The sequence below is a fragment of the Danio rerio genome, chromosome 4 (genome assembly GCF_052040795.2).
Source record: "Danio rerio strain M-AB ecotype USA chromosome 4, GRCz13ab, whole genome shotgun sequence".
Taxonomy (NCBI): domain Eukaryota; kingdom Metazoa; phylum Chordata; class Actinopteri; order Cypriniformes; family Danionidae; genus Danio; species Danio rerio.
This window is the reverse complement of record NC_141024.2, coordinates 36,050,998-36,071,000: the sequence shown is the minus strand read 5'-3', so window position 1 is coordinate 36,071,000 and position 20,003 is coordinate 36,050,998. Positions and strand designations below refer to the sequence as shown.

Genomic DNA, 20,003 nt, shown 5'->3' with positions numbered 1-20,003 from the left:
AATGCTGAAAACAGGGCAAGACGTTTTTGCACAAAGAGACTAAAAAAAGACAGCCAGTCTTAAAATAGCAACCAAAGAGGTTGCTATTTATTGATTAGCAAACCATGTTATGCCATACCGCTCAACACTGTGATGTAAAAATATGGGACAACAATTAGCTTTAAAAAGAAGACATAGCAAACATTAGAAAATATTAACAATAACACAAAATATTTTGCCTAATAAAACCAATGGCCTATACAGAAAATAAATAAAGTTATAAAATCCCATTCACTTTTTACTGTATTTAAATATTGATTAGCATTACTACAGTTATTTAGTGAAGAGCAGCAATCTCTTATTTTGTTTTTTGATAACAGAGGTGTCACTGTAATGCCTAGTTCAGACTGCGTGATTTTAGCCCTGATTTTGGCTCGCCGACAGGTTTTGAGAAATCGCCGACAAATGCCTGAAATCACAGGCAAATCGCCGCTCGTGCACGTGAGTGACAATCACACAGTATGAACTATCAAAGACGCGATCTGAGAGAATCGCCGATGAGTCGCCGATGCCTGTGAGATATTTGGCATGCTGAATATCTGGAGCTGTCGGCGATTCAAATCATGCCGTTTGAATTGAGTTTTGACTGAAAATAACATCAGCGTTCGCCTACAGCCAATGAGAGAGCAGCTTTCACTTGTGTGTGCGTGTGTGTACCTGCTGCAGGCCAGCGGGAGGCTGGGGGAGAAGTTAAAAGCGCTCTTTTTCGGTTTATTTGGACCCACGAAATGGAGGAAAAACTAGTGGAGGTTTGACAGGACTCAGGAGCAACCTTGTCTGTTTGACATTTCATACAGAAAGAAATTAGTTTATTATCAACGTTAAGGAGAAATGGCTAATTCCCTTTAAACCCAGGTGAGCAAACACGTACATGCTCTACCCCATTAAAAGCTTCTTTCTCATTATGTAGTTAATAACAAAAGATATACTACGTGTTTTTGGCTGAGACGTAGTTTGGACGAAGTTGTCAGCGATTCTTCCTATAGTAAAGTCATGCAATGTGAATGTCCCAGTCGCCGATCAATCTTGCAGTGTAAACAAAGCAGCAACGAAACGCTAGCCCAGATAGTCATGCAGTGTGAAAACATCTGTGACACAATCACTTTGAAAATCATGCAGTCTGAACTCGGCATAAGAATGCACAGATCAATAGGCTAATGAAAGCATTCGATTAGTTTAGTAACTGTTTGTGCTCATTTAAGAAAAAAAAATGTTGTGTTTTTAAAAATAATACAAGCAGTACAAACATGTTTACATATTATTAAATGTATGTGTCTGTTTAAACACACATAAATCCCCAAAGTATGCTAAACTTTCGCTCATCTTTAAATTGCGTGTACAGAAGCGGATCTGGGAACAGTATATCATACAGAGCACGTCCAGTAGTCAGACTGCATGCATACACTGATTCAGGGGTTGCGTCGATCGACGCACAGCTTTAACGGGAAAAAAGTGAATGCAGACATTTTTATTAACATTCTTTCAAGCCAAAATAAAGCGAAAGCACAATTCTCTTGCACAGCTCTTGCAATGTATATCACATTTGAGATCGGCTCTGTTTTGACAGTACTTTCACTATTCATAGAAAGTTTAAACATACAGGGCAACTACGGGGAAATACTTAAACTTGATGATAGCTGGGAAAACCGGAGAGTTGACAAGTATGTGTCTAGCTAATTAATGGCGTCATCGATCACGGATACAGTAAAATAATCATCTTTGTTGTAACATTACCTCTGTCTTTGTTGCGTTATTCCTCCTCTTCTTGTGTTTTTTTTTTTTTTTGCCTCCCCTGCGCACTAGACTGTTTGAGAGGGTTTGGGACGTTTTGACATATTGAGCATGTTGACCCATCAAAAAAAAAAAAAATGAACACCGTAGCAGGTACAGTCTAATTATTCAGAGGGGGCGTCTTAGGCGAGTAGGTTTTATTATTATTATACTACTACTACTTAGTAGGCTATGCACTATGCAGTTATATTAATGTGGGCTTATTCTTTTCTGAATTCATACCAACTTGTTTTAGGCATAGTGGAAGTTACTTTTTTTTCTTCTCCCATTTCTGGCGCCCCCCTGGCCGTACTGCGCCCGTAGCAATTGCCTATACTGCCTATGCCACGGGTCGACCCTGCTGTGATTGATAATGTGACATTAGAATTTAACAACTCATTCTTAAAGCCAAATTGCTTAATTTGTGAACTTTTTGTACTTGGGGTTTAGTTGCACTGAAACATGATCTTATGTCTATTTTCTCTGTCATTTTATCCAATACATGAAACTGCCAGGCAAGTTTCTTTATTCTGTAGCACATTTTATACACAATGGTAATTCAAAGTGCTTTACATAAAGAATGCAAAACTATTATTAAAATAATCACAAAAATAATCACAAAGAATTAAAAAATGTTTAAATTTTTTCACATTTTAATTTTAAATTAATTGAGTCACTTAACAACAGAATAGAAATTGATTATACAAAAATACAGTGGGGTTAGTTTGGACGTAGCACAGTGCTCATTAAGCAAATACACCGCTAGACAAAATGCTTATTGTGGTCCTTAATGTAAAGTTAACATTATGACAAGTCTTCACAAATGAAACAACACATGGGAAACGGCTTTAGCTTAAGTAGCTAATACTTAATTATACCTAATACTTAATAACTAAGTAACTAATGCAGCAGATTTACGCCTGTTCTTCTAATATGATTTTGCTATTTAGAGTTTGCAAATAACACTTTTTATGAAATTATGTTATTAAGGGGAAAGTCCGAATGTGCGAATATAAAACCAAATTTACTTCTATAAAAACATGGGAGAAATGTATCAATAATTCATGACTGCAACAGTAAGTGGAAAAAATGTAAAGAAAAAAAACTTTTGCTAAATTATGTTCCTGCTTTTGGAAATATTATTTTTACTCTTTATACAACGTAGTACTATTTTATTCTCAGTAACCAAGGGTTATTGTTTAAATAAAGTAACAGAAAAGTGTGTAATAAGTGTTTTAATGAAACGTTTTACTCAATTTCTTTTTGTTAATTAAAAGCTGCGCACAATTTTGCCCTAGCCTATGTCAGTGAAGTGAACTTATTAGACTTTATTTAGCTTGTAGACTGTTAAAATCCCATGTTCCATGTCCCATGCATGTCTGTTTTGTCTGTCCCTCGGTCTCGCTGCAAATCAAAAGGTGATAGAGCTTTCTGTGATAGAGGTAAAGTTTTATATTCACACATTCGTTCATTTAGAAGTCTCTGTTTTGTTTACCATGTTACTTTGACTATTAGATTGGAATGAGCATGCAAGTGTGGCTTGAAAACAACATTGACACTGTTTATTTGATTGTGAACAATGTACTTTGATAGTCATTTGCTGCTAATATGATTTTACTATTTAGAGTTTGCAAATAATACTTTTATAAAAAAAATAATAGGGGAAAGTCAGAATGTGCGATTATAAAACCAACTTTACCTCTATGGCTCTGGAACAGTCTCCCTCTGAACATCGGGATTGCTACATCATTGGATGCTTTTAAATCTAACTTAAAGACTTATTTTTACTCTCTTTCCTTTGAGTGACAAATGCATGTTATTTTTTATTTGTATTTTAGTATTACTGTTAAACATACATTTTTTTGTATTTTTAATACTAGTTTTTTAGTTTTATTGTGTAGTTTATTTTATTGTAAAGTACTTTGGATCTACCACGGTTGTGTAAAATTGTGCTCTATAAATAAAGTTTGCCCTGCCTAGAGTGGCAAAAAAGCTAAACAAAAGACTTTTATTTTGGCGTGACGTGACGTCATCAGGCGGCGCCGCTACAGCGCGGTGATTCAACTGGAGAAAGGTTTGCTTTAAAAGTTTTACAGATATAACCCGATTTAAAGTTAAAGTTCTACAGTTTTAGGGGTTTTATACGATGCTAAATTATGTTCCTGCTGTTGGAAATATTATTTTAACCCTTTATACAACATAGTACTATTTTATTATCAGTAATCGAGGGCTATTGTTTGACTAAAGTAACAGAAAAGTGTGTAATACGTGTTTTAATGAAACATTTTACCTGATTTATTTTTGTTAATTACTCTGATTAAAATAAACTGTTGAAGCAAGTGTTGAAGAGAAGTTATTTTATTTCTGTTTATTGTTTTATAAATTTTTAACAGGACATTTTTATTGTTTTGTTCATTTTAAACAGGATAAAGTGTCCAAAACACAGAGCAAAAACTCCTGCTGAAGCGACTGATCTCCACACTGTTATAAAGATGTCGTTTATTAAAGAGGAGAGTGAAGATGTGAAGATTGAAGAAACATTCACAGTCAAACAGGAAGATCCACAGGAACAAACAGGTTTTTTTTCATTCTCAAAGACCAACTCAGTCATTTGATCCTCATTCAGATATATTTTAATAATAAGAATACTAAATTAATCCATCTTGCAGCCCTGAGTGTGCTGCCTAGTTCTTCTAAATGCACATAAGCACTCATTGAAAGACAGAAATGAGTTTCTTTCTTGTTACTTGTTCTCATGTCTTTTGTCATTATTTTATGTATTATTAGTCTCCCATTTTCTGTACCTTCTTAAGGTTATTGCTTTTCTTGTTCTCCTGCTGTTTGTGAAGCGTCCTTGAGCACCGGCGCTTTATAAAATAAATTTAAAAAGTTAAACTGAGCTGACGATATTTGACCTACAGTATTCTCCTAGTAGATATCAGCTATTACAGTGATAGTGTTGGCTTAGTACTTTCCATTTGCATACGTCACGTTGATCACAATTCCCCTATTTTCATCAACTTGTTTATGAGTTTAAACTTGTTTCTAGTAGTTGTTACTAGTTCTCACAGATAATATCTGAGTTAGAATTACATCATTATTACAATAACTAATTACCAGGGCTATTGTGTATAAACATGGTTTCCGCTGCGTCATAAAATGTCTTAAGATCCAAAATCAAACACAATATTTAAAATCTTTAGCTAGAAATATCTAAAATACATATAAAAAATTATTTATTTATTTATTATTGTTTATTTATATATATATATATATATATATATATATATATATATATATATATATATATATATATATATATATAATTTATAATTTCTTTCATTTATTTTTTTATTTTTTTAATGGGGCAAATAAAAATTCCATCTAGACCATTGGAAAAATTCTTTAGCTTTATCCCTTTATGGGTCTAAAATTTCATTCATAATGGTCTTAAAAATGTCATAAAAAGAAACCTGCAGAAACCCTGGTTTACAGTTTGTCAAATGATGTGGATGCCCCCAATATTAAATATGCTGAATTAAATGGACACTACAATAATTGTTATAAAGCATTGTACAGTATTCTAAGCTATAAGATGTTGCTGTGGGACGACGTGAGACAAAACAAACTAATTATAGTGGAACAATAACGTTTAGCATTACACTGACTACAACTGGCCAAAAAAACTAGTCTAAAAATGACTTTTGCTGTTAGAAATGGATTACAGCATGCTGATAATATGCAAACATTAGAGTGTGAAGTTCGTCAGTATTGACCAAATTCTTCATGTACCAGCAGGCGTCGCCATTGGAATCTTTTTGCTTGAGACTTTTTTAAAGAATTTATTTTTAGATCCTTAAAACAGGGTTATTCTGCTTAGGTATGGAACGATAACCGTTTTCAAGGTATACCACAGTACAACAGTATATGTAAGGTTTTTTTTTTTACATTTTGTTATAAGTTTTTTAGGACAACAGTATCTCCAGCAAAAAATATATCCAAAGATTCCATTTTAAATTGTAAAGAAATCTGTGTTTTGTAAACGAATGATTCATTTGAATGATTTAGCCTGATATGTTTACTGCTCCATAATACTTTCTCCCCCGGTTTCACAAACAAGGTTTAAGGCTAGTCAATATTAAATTGCATGTTTGAGTGGTCTCAACTCAAAATAACTTTCCGTGAGATAAAATACATCAGTGTATTTTTTTCTCCAGGTGCACATCAGTAATATATTTTACTAAGGCCATTTTTATAAATTTGGCTTAAATAGCCTAATTTAACTAAGCATTAATCCCAGCTTAATCTAAGCCCTGTTTGTGAAACTGAGCCTCAAAGTTTCTTAAAAAAATATATATTGTGTTCAAAGGGAAAAAGTTCTTGTTTTTTTACCCAGAGATTAAAAAGAATACATTTTAGAGCAGTAATCACAATACAGTGAAACTGTGATATTTATATCCAAGCTTATCATACCGTCAGATTCTTATACTGGCCCATGCCTAATGCTGCTTGATGTTGCAAAGTCATATTTTCTCATTTTATTATTTTTCTTTGTATGAATAGTCATGAACACATTTGTTTGTAGAGCAAGTAGCCATTTATTATTCCAGGTCATTTCTCCAATAGGCAACTAAATTGGAGGTTCTAAAAAAAATGGCATATGAGATCAGGTCACTACTATAGCCCCATTTACACTAATGCATTTTCGCATTTTTTTTTAATTGCGATCGCATTCATCAAATTTGCTTAAACCATGTGTTCTTAAGTATGGCTATATTCCACAAGGATTCTGACAAAGCAACGTGAAGCAGGCGCTGTACAAAATTTCCGTTTAAGGGGAAAACACATCAAACTTAATAAAACATTGGAGCGCACATGGAATCATCTTAAAGGCAGACGAATGCAGATGTCTTGGACAGCTCGCGACATTATCTGGCACTTTTACTGAGTACATTTATATGGACACCAATACTCCCATTTTAATATGATTAATACTCTTATTAAGAGTCTACCATGTAAACAGTTTTTTTTTTTATTTATTTTTTTTATTACCTTAAAGGAACACCGAAGTCACGAAATCCGGAGGTTTTTCTTTCCGTTAGGTATGGGGTATCAATTTCTATTACAGCAAAAGTCTAAAGATTAAAAATGAAACATACTAAATTAGATGAAATGCTGGAAAGCCTGGTAAGGCAGCATTAATTTTTTTTCATTAATTATTTTATACTGAAACGTTCCTTCTAAAAGTGCTTCCTTGGTCTTATGCATATTTCTTTGCATGACTACAACAGGAAGTATAACAGCAACTGCTGCGTTCATTTTTTAAAAACATTTTATATATATATATCAAATTAATTGCATGAGTTAACGCTCTAATTTTGACAGCACTTTAAATAAACAAATGTTTTTAAAGGGCAACAAATGTTTTTAAATAGAAAGCAGCAATTTGCTGCAGTTTCGAGAGCAAATAACAAATCCCACTGCTTGTGTGTGCACGGCTCTTTGTAGCCATTATTTTAAACTTATTGTGCTGAAATTAAGTACATTTTGAATGTTACAGTATACCTCCAATGCATTAAGACTTTTCCTTGCAAGCTACAATTTGCAGTAAGCGTGTATTCTCTCTCTTGCGCACAAGCAAATATTTCAATGTATTGTGACAAATATTTAACTTAACGTTAATAGGCCTAAATAATGACCTATATTTTAAAATCTGCAGTTTCCTGTCAGCCCTCTTTCTTGCTTTGTTTCAAGCCGTACTTTTTGATTGTTTAAATTATTATATATTTGAACTTATATTTGAATCAAATGCTATTCACTCGCTGTGAACATTGTGGTGTCTTGTTTCAGAGCTCTTTCATTCATCGTAGTTGCCAAGGTAGCATACAACATAATCATAATGATGCATCTGTGCTCGACCTTGAGGGTTTCATGACAGTAACGTGCACGAGTTGTTATCTAGATTATTTCAGCTGTACTCAGATTAGTTACATCAAATGATCTTCAACTTGCTGTTATTGAACCAATTAAAGTGTGGACATTTAGTTCGGCTCACTGAAGTCAGGTTTTTGACTTTAATCCCCGCTTTTTTAAACCACTTTTATGAAACAGCCCCTAGGGGTTATAAAATAATCCTGGGTGTTCATTAACAGACGTTTCACATTGGTAAACATCGGGGTAACGCTTTTATTTGTATATTTACATTGTCACTGTTCCCGATTAGACAAACAGCAGGTAACCTTTTTAGATGGCATTTCTGCATCTTGTCAAGTATATAAAATGTCACCATAAAGGTCTTCAGCTAAGCCTCCGGACAAGCACAAAGGCAAGAAAACTGAGACAAAAGTACAAATGAATGAAAACAAGTAGCAAAGTATGTCATCTTGCCATATTCTCATCACTACAGTTAAAAGCAAACGTGGCATTAAGCATTTGCATAAGTTCATTCATTTTCCTTTAGCTTAGTCTCTTTATTTATTAGGGGTCACCACAGCGGAATGAACCACAAACTTATCCAGCATATGTTTTAAACAGCGGATGCCCTTCCAGCTGCAACCCAGTAGAGGGAAACATTTGCATAAGTTATATACAATAATGCAAACTCACTAATAAAAGTGTGAATTATGCGCACTTGCTATGAACATGCAGGATTTGTCTCAACCAGGTCTTCCAAGCTAGTTAAAAATGTTGAGTGGAAGATACACATGAGGGGACACAACAGGAGTAATCTAGACCAAGTGCATTTGATCATTTGCATTTAAAGCCACAGGCACAAGCACAGCTTCTTCAGTCTGCTGCCATCAGGGAGGAGACTGCGCAGTCTCCAGGCCAGGACCAACAGACTGAAAGACAGCTTCATTCATCAGGCTGTCAGGAAGCTGAACTCTCTCCCAGCTCTGCTCCCCGCTCCCTCCCCACGCACCTCTGGACTCTGACACACACACACACACACACACACACACACACACAAACACACACACACAAACACACACACACAAACACACACACTCATCTGCACTGGTCACTTTATGCAGACACATATATTACCTCCCAATATGTCACTGTCACTTTATCACAATTATCATGTTTACAAGTTCTTTTTGCACTATACTGTTTTTTATCTGCACAACTCTGGTTTACTTTGCACTCATTGCTATATGCCCTTAATGTCACTGTATTGTTTACAATTTTTTATTACATATGTATATTTCTTAGACCACATTTATGTGCAATGTATATACTGTAAATTTTCTAAATTTTCTTTTTTTCTTAAACTCTACTATTTTTTATATATATATTTTATATTAATGTTAAGCACCTTGGGTCTGAGAGTAACGCAATTTCGATTCTCTGTATGTCTTGTACATGTGGCTGAATTGACAATAAAGCTGACTTTGACTTTGACAAAAAGAGCTTGGTTTATCTCTGACCCCCAAAATTAAATATTCTGCAAGGTATATGATCTGATTTTTGAGCTGAAACCCCAGACCCATTCTGGAAACATTAAAGACTTACTTTACATCCTGTAAAAAAAGGTTCATAATAGGAACCCTTTAAAGGGATAGTTAACGCAGAAATGAAAATAGCCTCACCATTTACTCTCCCTCGTGTGGCTTTAAATCTTTGAGTTTCTTGATTCTGCTGAACACAAAAGAAGATATTGTGAAAAAATGCTGGCTTACTTTGTGTTCCAGAAGAAAGGAAATATTTAAAAGACGCAGAGTAAATGGTAAGGTCATTTTAATTTTTGGGTGAAACATCCATTTCATGCTTGTCGCTTTGTGCCTTCATACTTAAGTTCTTTTTTTTTTTTTTTTTAAGACCTGATGGTGCTGAAAGAAGAGACTCAACACTGGAATAAAATGGAAGAGCAACACCAAGAAATAACAGCTGATGAAAAACCCACACTGACTGAAAAGACTTCATCACTCGGAAGATCTCGGAAATCCAAAACTGAGTGTAATTTCAGCAGTAAACAGTGTAGAAAGAGTTTCAGTCAAAAGCTTAACCTTGATGTTCACATGAGAGTTCACATTAGGGAGAAACCTTACACTTGCGAACAGTGTGGAAAGAGTTTTGGTCAAAAAAAAAGCTTCAAAACCCACATGAGAATTCACACTGGAGAGAGGCCGTACACATGCCAACAGTGTGGAAAAAGCTTCTGTCAAGCAGGAAACTTTGCAGTGCACAAAAGAATTCACACTGGAGAGAGGCCCTACACATGCCAACAGTGTGGAAAGAGTTTTACGCAAAGTGGCAACCTTAAAGACCACATTAGAACTCACAATGGAGGAAAAAAATTTACTTGCACACAGTGTGGAAAAAGTTTTGCTCAAAAACAAAAGTATGACACCCACATGACGATCCACACTGGAGAGAAACCTTACAGATGCACAGAGTGTGGTAAAAGTTTCACATGTAAAAGCGCACTCAATAACCACATGATAAGTCACACCGGAGAGAAGCCGTTTGCATGTGTTCAGTGTGGAAAGAGCTTCACAACCAAAACTAGCCTCAAGAACCACATGGATGGTCACACTGGAATCATAGTGTTCATATGTGATCAGTGTGGAAAGAGTCTCACACGCAAAGACTACATTAAGCAACACATGAAGAATCACTCAAGAGAGGATCGTTTTAGATGCAGTGAGTGTGGAATAAGCTTTAAACAAAAAATAAACCTCAGCGCTCACATGAAGCTTCACTATGCAGAGCAGAGTCCTCAACATTGAGACCTTCACACAAACACGAGTATATTGAAAACGGCAGCTTTTTCATGTAGTTTGGCTGTTCATTGACCTGAAGTTTATTTATAAACTACTTTCGAGAGGATCACATGCTTATTGTTGTTCACGACTGGTCCAGCATTGGCTAACACGATTCACCAATCAGATGATTCCTGACTTCCTATAAAGGACAAGAGATTCTTACCTCTGTTATCTTCGTCGTTATCTTTTAGACTCCCTAAAGCCCTGTTCAGACTACACAATGCCATTTGTCAGTTACGACAGATGAGATTTGTGTCAGATTATGAGATTTTGACTTGATCAAATCTTGATGTGTTGTGGGTAACAAATGAAGACTTTGGTTTTAAAACACTACACATTTATTTTGATGGACTCATCTCTGAAAAGAAACAAGTTTTCTTCATGAAGACAATTAAACTTTCTATAGACAACTGCTTGCCTTTAAATATACGTTCATATGAAAACTCCAACATTACTTCAAATAAATCGTTGTATGGGAAACCCAGTGTCTCTATTGTGAATGAGAACATGAGTGATTTGTTAGCTTACATGGTAATTTCAGTACTCAAATGCAAATCTAAATGTATTTACGTGCACTTTTTAAAAAGTTTTTTAAGGAATAAAATAAAATAAAATATCAGGCCGAATATTCCCATAATTCTGATAAGTAGCCCAAACTGTGAACAAATGTAGGTTTGAACTACTGCGCACATGTCCACGCAGATCCACTGATGAGCGTTTACACAAGCCACAGTCAAAACAAATGCAGAATCAAAACTTTTACAAATCCTGAAAGGACGACACCATGGCTGAAGTATTTCTGTTAGACAGGTAATGTTCTGTTTTAAAAATCTTTCAGTCATGCAGAGCTGATGTAGATTGAGTTGTTATGAATGGGGTATATGCACAGAAGTGTTGCTCAGCCACTGAAATCTTCTGATGAACAAGTTATGTGACTATTTACAGTTTTATAAGAAACCTTTTACAGCATCGATAATGTAGATTTTTATTTAGTTTAACAACAAAACATCAGTAAATAGCGCTATTCCGCTTAGCCTGCTTTACTGAGCTGAAGTTGTTTTTTTATTCACATTGCTTTATTTTTGAACAATGACAACCTGTGTGGTCCCTATAATGTTCACCATGCTACTTTGAATATTCGGTCTGAAATAGCATACAAGTTTGGCTCATTAAAAAGTGTAATTCCTGCATGCCGCAGGTTTAACACTAAGCATACAGTAGCGGCTTTAGGACAAAGTGTGTGAGAGAGTGAGTCTGATGAGAGACTGATGACAAGTTTTGCTTGCTAACTACATTGCTAACTACATGACTGAAAACATTCATTTATTCATTCATTTTCTTGTCGGCTTAGTCCCTTTATTAATCCGGGGTCTCAACAGCGGAATGAACCGCCAGCAAGTTTTTTACAAAGTGCATGCCCTTCCAGCCACAACCCATCTCTGGGAAATGACTAAAAACATGCAAGATATAACATATATTGTTCAGAATTGTAGTATTATAAAGTACAACTGGTGAATGACATGATTTAATGGTTCTCTGTCATCTGTAATGAGCATGTTCACGATTTCAGGTGGCGTGGCTTTGGATGACATGGGAGGGATCATATTTAAAAGATATCATGCTTACTAGTTACCTTTAAAGGGCATCTATGATGCAAATTCACCTTTTGGAAGCTGTTTAGACAAAAGTTAATTGTTGCAAAAAGGCTTAAATGTTTTCCACCACAAATACATCAAATAACCTTGTTATTTTGACTCTCGGCTTCATCTGTCTCATCATGTCTGTCTCTTTACTGTTTATCCGAACATGAAGCAGTAAAAGTAGACATGCATGTAGGAACGATGGGTTGGGAGAACCAGCTCATTTGCATATTAAGGCAACAAAAATATGCTAGAATGTCATCTTACTATAAATGTTCATCTTCAGCAGGCTGTAATACATAATTCGATTGGTATTTTGAGCTGAAACTTTAGACCATCTGGAAACCACAAAGATATATCTTACATCTTGTAAAAAGAGTAAAATATGTGCCTGTCAAGAGTAGTTGGTGGTTTTTAAGATAATTCAGAATGAATTTATTTATTTAACATTTATACATCTTATGTTTACAGTCATATTGTAATAACTGCATACTAATGTCTATTAATGCAAAAATATTTCTTAAATGATGAATTAAATATTTGCTAATGCTTAACTATTCATAGTGTACAGTTATAAAGTACTACCGATTTAGTTTTTTATTGATGAACAATTGATGATGATTTGTACCTAAAAGGCTGCTGCCAATACCTTTTTTAGGCTGATACAATAATTACCTTCATTCAGGCAGGCTTCTGTCACTGCTTCTGTCAGGCAGGCTTCCGTCCCTTTTGGTTTGCTTAGGAAATGGTCACAAGCAGATTCCCCATTCTCATCTTCTTCGATATCCATTCAATGCATTTGATCTGAAATCATACCATGTTTATATATTTGGTAACTATTCTCTTTTTGGGGATGGTATTTCAACAATTTTCACAGACCTTCAATTTGAATGCCATCAAGTGACTTTTCCTGGAGGATTCCAAGACAGCCTTTGTCCACTGCAAAGAGCAGCTTGGAAATTCTTGCGAGCTGAACTGTTGCTTCAGTGAGTCTGTAGTGATCACGGTGGACACATATATCATGTCCCAGGATGTCAGCTACCTGATCAAGTTCATTGTGTATAAGATTTAATATTTGTGACAGGGTTGCGATGCGTTTCCTTAGCTGTGTTGAGCGCAGATATTCTGTTTTTTCATAATTTGTCTCAACCTGTCTTGACCATAGTAGTGTGTGAAACATTTTGGCCTGGAGAAGAGATATACATTTGTTTTCTCTACACCACATTGCATTCTGTTGTTAATTAGCTGGTTCAAGGATTAAACCATGTCGGGTGTTAGAAGAACAGCAACTTTTTGTTCAAACTTGCCTCGGATTTCAATATGTGAAAAGTGTTTGCAGAGCTTTTTTTCAAATTGGGAAAGTCCTAAAGACACGTCATTGAGAAATGGATTGTATCTCTGTGAGTAAAGTTCTCTAAACGCATTTCAGACACCTCCCCCGCACGTCATCAATTCAAAACTATTATCTGCGCAAAAGTGGCTTTCGCAAGATCAGCATATTTTTTACGGAGATGACTTCTGGCTCAGTTTATCAGAGGTAACTGTTGCAGCCTGTTCCAGGTGAGTGAAGAAGCTGTACGTCTTGTGTGAAGGGTAAAGTTGATGGTCTGTTGAACTTTTTCTCACTAAGTGTGTGTAAGCCGAAGTGTGAAACAAGTTCACACCATCTAGAAGCATATAGAGACTTCCGTTGATTTGATCAAGTCCACATTTTCTGTCATCAGAGCCCTGCAGTGAATGATAGCTGAAATTTTCTGCAAACAATGCCCTAATTTGAGCGCTAGACTTGGTTTCTGTGTAGGTGTGATTTACTTCGTCAAAATCAGACACTTTTTTCCCAGCTTTACAACTTAGTGAAAAATTGCAGGCTTTACAGTTTCTTCGATGGTGATATGAAGTCAATACGGAAAGCCAACAAGACACGTACAATGTCATTACGGACAACTGACTCATCCTGCCTAATGGGGTCCAGAAGCTTCCAAACACACTAACAGAAATTTTCAGAGAACACAGACTCTGCAGTTTATAAGCTCAAGCCTTTGCCCCTTGTAGGCTCACCTGAGGTTCTTTTTCGGCATCTGCGCGTGTGTCGCCACAGCTTTTTGTGGGAAAACATCCCTTTGCAATAGATGCAGTGAAAAAAATTTTGACTGCTAGGAACTTTGACTGATTTTAATTTGACTTGCCCTGTTCCACTTTTCACGATTTCTACATTGTGCTCGAAGTTACCACGATTCTGTAACATTCAAATGTTGTACAACATTCTGTATAATAATAATAATATTAACAACATCGAGCAAAATCACAGAACAAGCAAAAGTTATTCCTTAACTGGAAAAAAAGAATTATGGATGCAGAGCAATACAAATGAAGATGGTGTCTATGTCTGTACAGAAAATGGAAAATAAAATGTAAGGTAATGGAGATATGTAAAGAAATGATGCCTGAGAGGGCGGCTAGGATGAATGGAGTAGTGGATGTAGCTCACAGGCTGGGCAGACCTGTCCCTGGTTGAGCAAGAGCTATAATCATCCTTTTTTGCTCTGCGATGGATGCGAGATCAATCGAAAGAGGATACATCGGTCCATGCATTGCTGTGACTCCATGTGCTGGACCCTATTGTGCCTGTGCTTGACCCAATCGTGACTGTGCATGTGCTGGACCCCGCTGTGTCTGTGCTGGATCCTACTGTGCCTGTGCTTGACCCAATTGTGACTGTGCATGTGCTGGAACCCACCGCCCCTGTACCTGTGCTGGACCCCACTGCTCCTAACCCCACCACTGCTTCAACGAAAAGAAAAAAGGCAAATGTATTTCCAAAGTTTTTAAACGGTTGTGAATGTAAAACATTTTATCCCATATTAATTTACCAATCTAATCCTTTTTTAGAGTCAACAAAAAAAATATTAAAGACAAGAAACATAAAGGTGAAGTATAACTAAAGGCTAATATCTAGTACAGAAATATGATGTTTTGCTGGTATGTGTTAAAGGTGTAAAAACATAATTGTAAAATGCTATGTATTTATTACTTTTGTAATGTACTCTTTTTTTTGTTTGTTTCATTTATAGCAGACAATTGTTCAGAATGCATGGAACGGCTGGAGAACAACAGCTTTCCATACCAGACGATATTGAAAAACAGAATGAAAGGAGTAAGTGATTTTGATAAATAATTTCCCAGTTTTGCTTGTTTAAATGTAATGTTTTACATTTTACTACTTTTTTAACTCTAGAGATTAAATGTGTTACTTTTATTCTTATAGCATTTGTTTATTTATAGCATTTAATAGATTGTTTAAAAGCAACTTTTTGGTGATTAACAGGAAAATTATCATTCAATGAAACTTGTACTTAAAACATATAAAAAAAGGCTCTAAGTATTCGGGATTGCTTAAAAAGGCACAAGTAGGATAAATCTACCTTGGCCCTGACCAGTATAATTTCAGAGGTATGTATGACCACAGATGTTGTAATAATTTTAGTGTTGTTGCTAAGTAGTTAAACAAATATTCTTAGCAAATTACAGCCTGATCTAAATATGTTCCAACAAGGCACCTTCCTTTAGGTGATGCATTTATATTTTTGTTAAGATTATTGAGTGATTCATCAGTGCAATCATACTTGGTATGTAAACTGCTGCTAAATTATAGTTTTATATTATCTGGTTTTATCTTTTTTGTTCACCCTATCTATATCAGAGCATAATCTAAATACCAAAAAAAAATAAATAAATTCTTTATTGCAATACAGTTCAAAAGCAGCATAAAACATAGCCTCTAGTTAAATAATATTGGAAATAGAAATACTGCATATTCACCTTCTTGAAGAGTTTAGATACAACCCAACAAAACAAACTACTTTTAATCTGAAAGGGCTCTTGAGAACTACTGACAGTAATTAATAATTCAATGAGGGTTGCATAATCTGTTAGACTGATATTAATTGGTTTCTATTGCTATACCTTTTTGAAATTCTACAAATTAAATTTCTGCACTTTTGATTACAGGTGGCAATTGCTTCAGAGGGAGAACTGTATCAAGTTCCACCATATGTAAATGGAACAACACTTCAGTGCTATTCCAAAGAATTAAAACAGTTCCTTGTCTCTTGCCCCAGTCTTGAGACAAAGATCATCACAATGAAGAAGGAACACAAGTTGTTGCCTATAAAAAACAAGTTCAGGCGTTGATCTTTCTTACTTTCTTTTTTCTTTCTTTCTTATTTCTTTCTTTTTTTCTTTCTTTCAATTGAGTGAATAATTAAGCAGCTTTTTTTCCATCTGTTCAAGTGTTTATAATAATTGTGTGATAAAAGTTTGTAAGAAAGTTTGTTTATGCGTTTGTTAATAAATGTTAATAATAAATAATTGTTATTGAAGTTGATGAAATTGATGTTTTTGCTTGTGCTTATTATGATATGCACTTTTACAAGTACTTTGAACTTGAAACAGCTAATGCTGTTACAGCATATTTAATTACTTTGTAACTAAAGGGAACAAGGCTTCACTTTATTTTACAACCCGCAAATGCTGTATTTACCTTATAACTACAGGGAACAAGGAGGGAACAAGCTGGACTTCAACGCACAAGTGTATATTTGAACAGTAAGAACAGAAAACTACAGCTGCAGTTTTAATTGATTGAATGAAAAATTGCACACTACATTTTTCAATAAAGCATCAGCCATTCACTGAAATGTAACAGTTGGTCCCCCTGTTCTGCAGACAGCAGTAAAAATGCAAGCCTGTTGTAATCGGCATTAAACCCTGACCGTATATCATGCAAAAGTATTTGTTGATAGTGTTGTTGAGAAATTGCTGGTGATGGTGTAAGCTTTCACAAGGTAAGTGGTGTATGAAAATATATATTTGTATTGAATTGCAGATTTGAAATACAAACAATATACAATACGGGTTGTGAATCTTTTGTTTAGTAAACAACCCTTATAAAAACCCAAGCACTGAATAAGGGTACTATTAATAATGTACTTAAGCAGGTGTTTGCAGGTTGCATTAGGTTGTGACCAACCTTGCATCGTTCTTTATATAATACTTAAAGAAAAGTACTCCGTAAATTTAATATACTTATGGGGTACTTTGCGTGTAGCACATCTGCTTGTTACCCCCTTATTACCCAAACATTACCCGTTTGTTCCTTTGCACTTTATAGAAAAGTACACTGTAAAATTAATTTACTTACAAAGTACTTTGCGTGTTGCATGTCTGGTTCTTACCCCCATATTACCCAAGCATTGCATATCTGGTTGTTACCCCCTTATTACCCACACATTACCCATTTGTTCCTTTGCACTTTATAGAAAAGTACACTGTAAAATTAATATACTTACACGGTACTTTGCGTGTAGCATGTCTAGTTGTTACCCCCTTTTCACCCAAGCATTACAGTTTGTTCCCTTGTACCTACACGTACGTTCATTTTACTTATACCATACGTACAGAAAGGTACACCGTTATTTCACTGTACTTACGCGGTACTTTGCGGGTTGTAAAAGAAAGTGTTGCCAATAATTCTTGTAACATATATTTTGTTTACATTGCACTGAAAGGCACGCACAAATCTCACCATGAGATGTTTTCTACTGCTTGCGCCCAGACAGAGGCAAGCGCGTTGCCCTGCTTGTGCGCACATATTGTCATTCTTACATTAGAAATAACAAACTTGCAAGCGGAAAAGACCTGATATGCTATAGTTAATTTGATGTGTGTGGGTATTAGTCTCGGTGTACATACTTGGAACTTTAAACTAGTGCATAGTTTGCAAGTTGTCATGACTTTTCCGTGCAACAGAAAAGTTCGGCTGACGGGCCGCCAATTGAATAGCCCTGCCGTAGAACCTCAAAATATGGTGTTTTATGGCTCTGCGGCTCAACGGACAGCTCATTGGTGGTCTAGGTGGCAATTGGAGCTTTTCAGAGGGGACAGTCTGCCTCTTTTTAGACTTTTCGTATGGAATCAGATTAGTCTCAAAAGGAATTCATGCAAAAGACACGATGTACACATGCGTAGCCAAATTCACGTGCATAAAACCAAATTCACGCGTAAAACATTTATTTATATTCACAAAAAATTTTCACGTGCATTTTCAAATACATTTTCATAAAATACGTTTCACATGGGCAAAACACGATTTGCAAATGTATAAGAGTGTACTTAGTTGGTCGAAGTACCTTTCTTGTAAACAGGAGATGCTGGGTTCAAGTCCTAACAGTGCCTAATGTTCATGTCCTAGAGAAGCTTCTTCTTCAGAATTGCGAGTGTTTTCGCAGCAAACTCTTCAGCAGTTAGTTTCTTAACAAAACTCAAAATCTTAAAAGCGCTGCTCGTTCAAGTGGGCTCTGGGCGATGACTTCATAATGCATGGTGTGGTAACACATAACAAATTGGAATTTAATATTTCAAGTTGAGACATTCACACATGCAGCGCTTCAACTATATAGTTTTTCTTTTCTTTTTTCATACAAACAATTAGCACTTTTTATCACCATCAGGCGCTGTGGCTTAGTTGGTCAAAGTGCCTGTCTTGTAAACAGGAAATCCTGGGTTCAAATCCCAGCAGTGCCTTTTCCTCAGATACGTAGACCATAAATATTCAATTGAACTTTTGCACATATTAAATCTTTTTTGATGGCCAACAGCATGTATCTGAGCAAATTGATAGCACACTGGAGCACACAATTGATAGCACACTGGAGTTCAGGCCTAGAAATTGAGCCACAAAGTTTAAATGCTACCTCCCTCAGAGCTATATAAAACCGGCTTGACAGTTGACCATTCTTTTCAGTGCCTGGCGCCTAGCTGGTCAAAGTGCCTGTCTAGTAAACAGGAGGCTGTCTAGGCTGTCAATGGAGGCATTCAAAGGTTCTGGGTTCGAGTCCCACCAGAGTTGTAAGCGATGTCCTTTTTCTTTACTGACTCAGGTGCGGGGCTTTTCCGACATTTTAGGCGTCTGTCCATCCCGTTTTGCTTCTTTCTTTCCTTGCACAGTGCAGGCTCAGCTACTAGGTATCTACAATGACACTTATGACTTAAAGAGCCCTTATTATACATGAAATAGGGTCATATCTTGGTTGTAAGGGTTTCCAACAACAGTCTAATATGCATGCAAGGTCAAAAAACACTTTCATGGTCTTATAATCTGCATTTATTTTTACCTAATTATTTCAGCGACACCTGTATGAATCGTCCAGTGATTCATTTGTTCCCAAACCCCTCCTTAGCGCGAAGCTAATCTGCGCCGATTGGACCGATGACAGTCTGTTGCGATTGGTCGACTGCCTTCAGTCAGAGAGTGAAATGCACAACAGCTAATCAGCAATATAGATATCGATAGTGTAGGCGTGGATTTTAGCTGCCACACAAACACACACAAACACACACACCTCCTGATGACAACGCTCCCGCTTCCGCCCGCACCCGCCAGGTTTTAGCCTGAACCCGACCGCTCCCGCTTATATTTAGAATTTCTTGTCCTGGTGCCCGACCCACCCCGTTTTTTGCCCGCCGCGCCCGATCCCGCTAAAGAGCGGGGGAGAACAACCAAAAATCACCCAGTTAAACAGTCCAGACAGCCAGACAAAGCTCTCTCTCATACGCGCGTGTGCGCACTAACACATACACACAAGCACCAAGCAGACACACAGGCAAAGCTCTCTCTCTGTCTCATTCGCATAGCAATATTCACGATATTGCTAGACAGCCCGCTCCCGTCCCAAATTAAACCCATTACCGACCGCTCCCGCGATTTATTCGTAAATTTATTCCCAAA

At 36.2% G+C, this 20,003-nt stretch overlaps 1 protein-coding gene and 1 non-coding gene across 4 annotated transcripts; both read left to right on the top strand.

Moving 5' to 3' along the window:
* The first annotated feature begins 3,829 nt into the window (after positions 1-3,829).
* Positions 3,830-11,057, top strand: si:dkey-30f3.2. Of its 3 annotated transcripts, XM_088649660.1 has the most exons (4): positions 3,830-3,883; positions 4,235-4,386; positions 9,504-9,538; positions 9,631-11,057. In XM_088649660.1, the coding sequence occupies exon 4, from the start codon at positions 9,636-9,638 to the stop codon at positions 10,539-10,541; it is 906 nt and encodes a 301-aa protein (XP_088505786.1). In that variant the 5' UTR covers positions 3,830-3,883; positions 4,235-4,386; positions 9,504-9,538; positions 9,631-9,635; the 3' UTR covers positions 10,542-11,057. The 3 variants fall into 3 exon arrangements, with proteins under 3 accessions (XP_088505786.1, NP_001428641.1, XP_087101878.1); NM_001441712.1 differs by lacking the exon at positions 9,504-9,538; XM_087245752.1 differs by lacking the exons at positions 4,235-4,386; positions 9,504-9,538.
* Positions 11,058-18,725: 7,668 nt separating this feature from the next.
* Positions 18,726-18,799, top strand: trnat-ugu (transfer RNA threonine (anticodon UGU)). The gene has a single exon. It is a non-coding gene; the product is annotated as a tRNA-Thr (tRNA).
* The last annotated feature ends 1,204 nt before the right edge of the window (positions 18,800-20,003 follow it).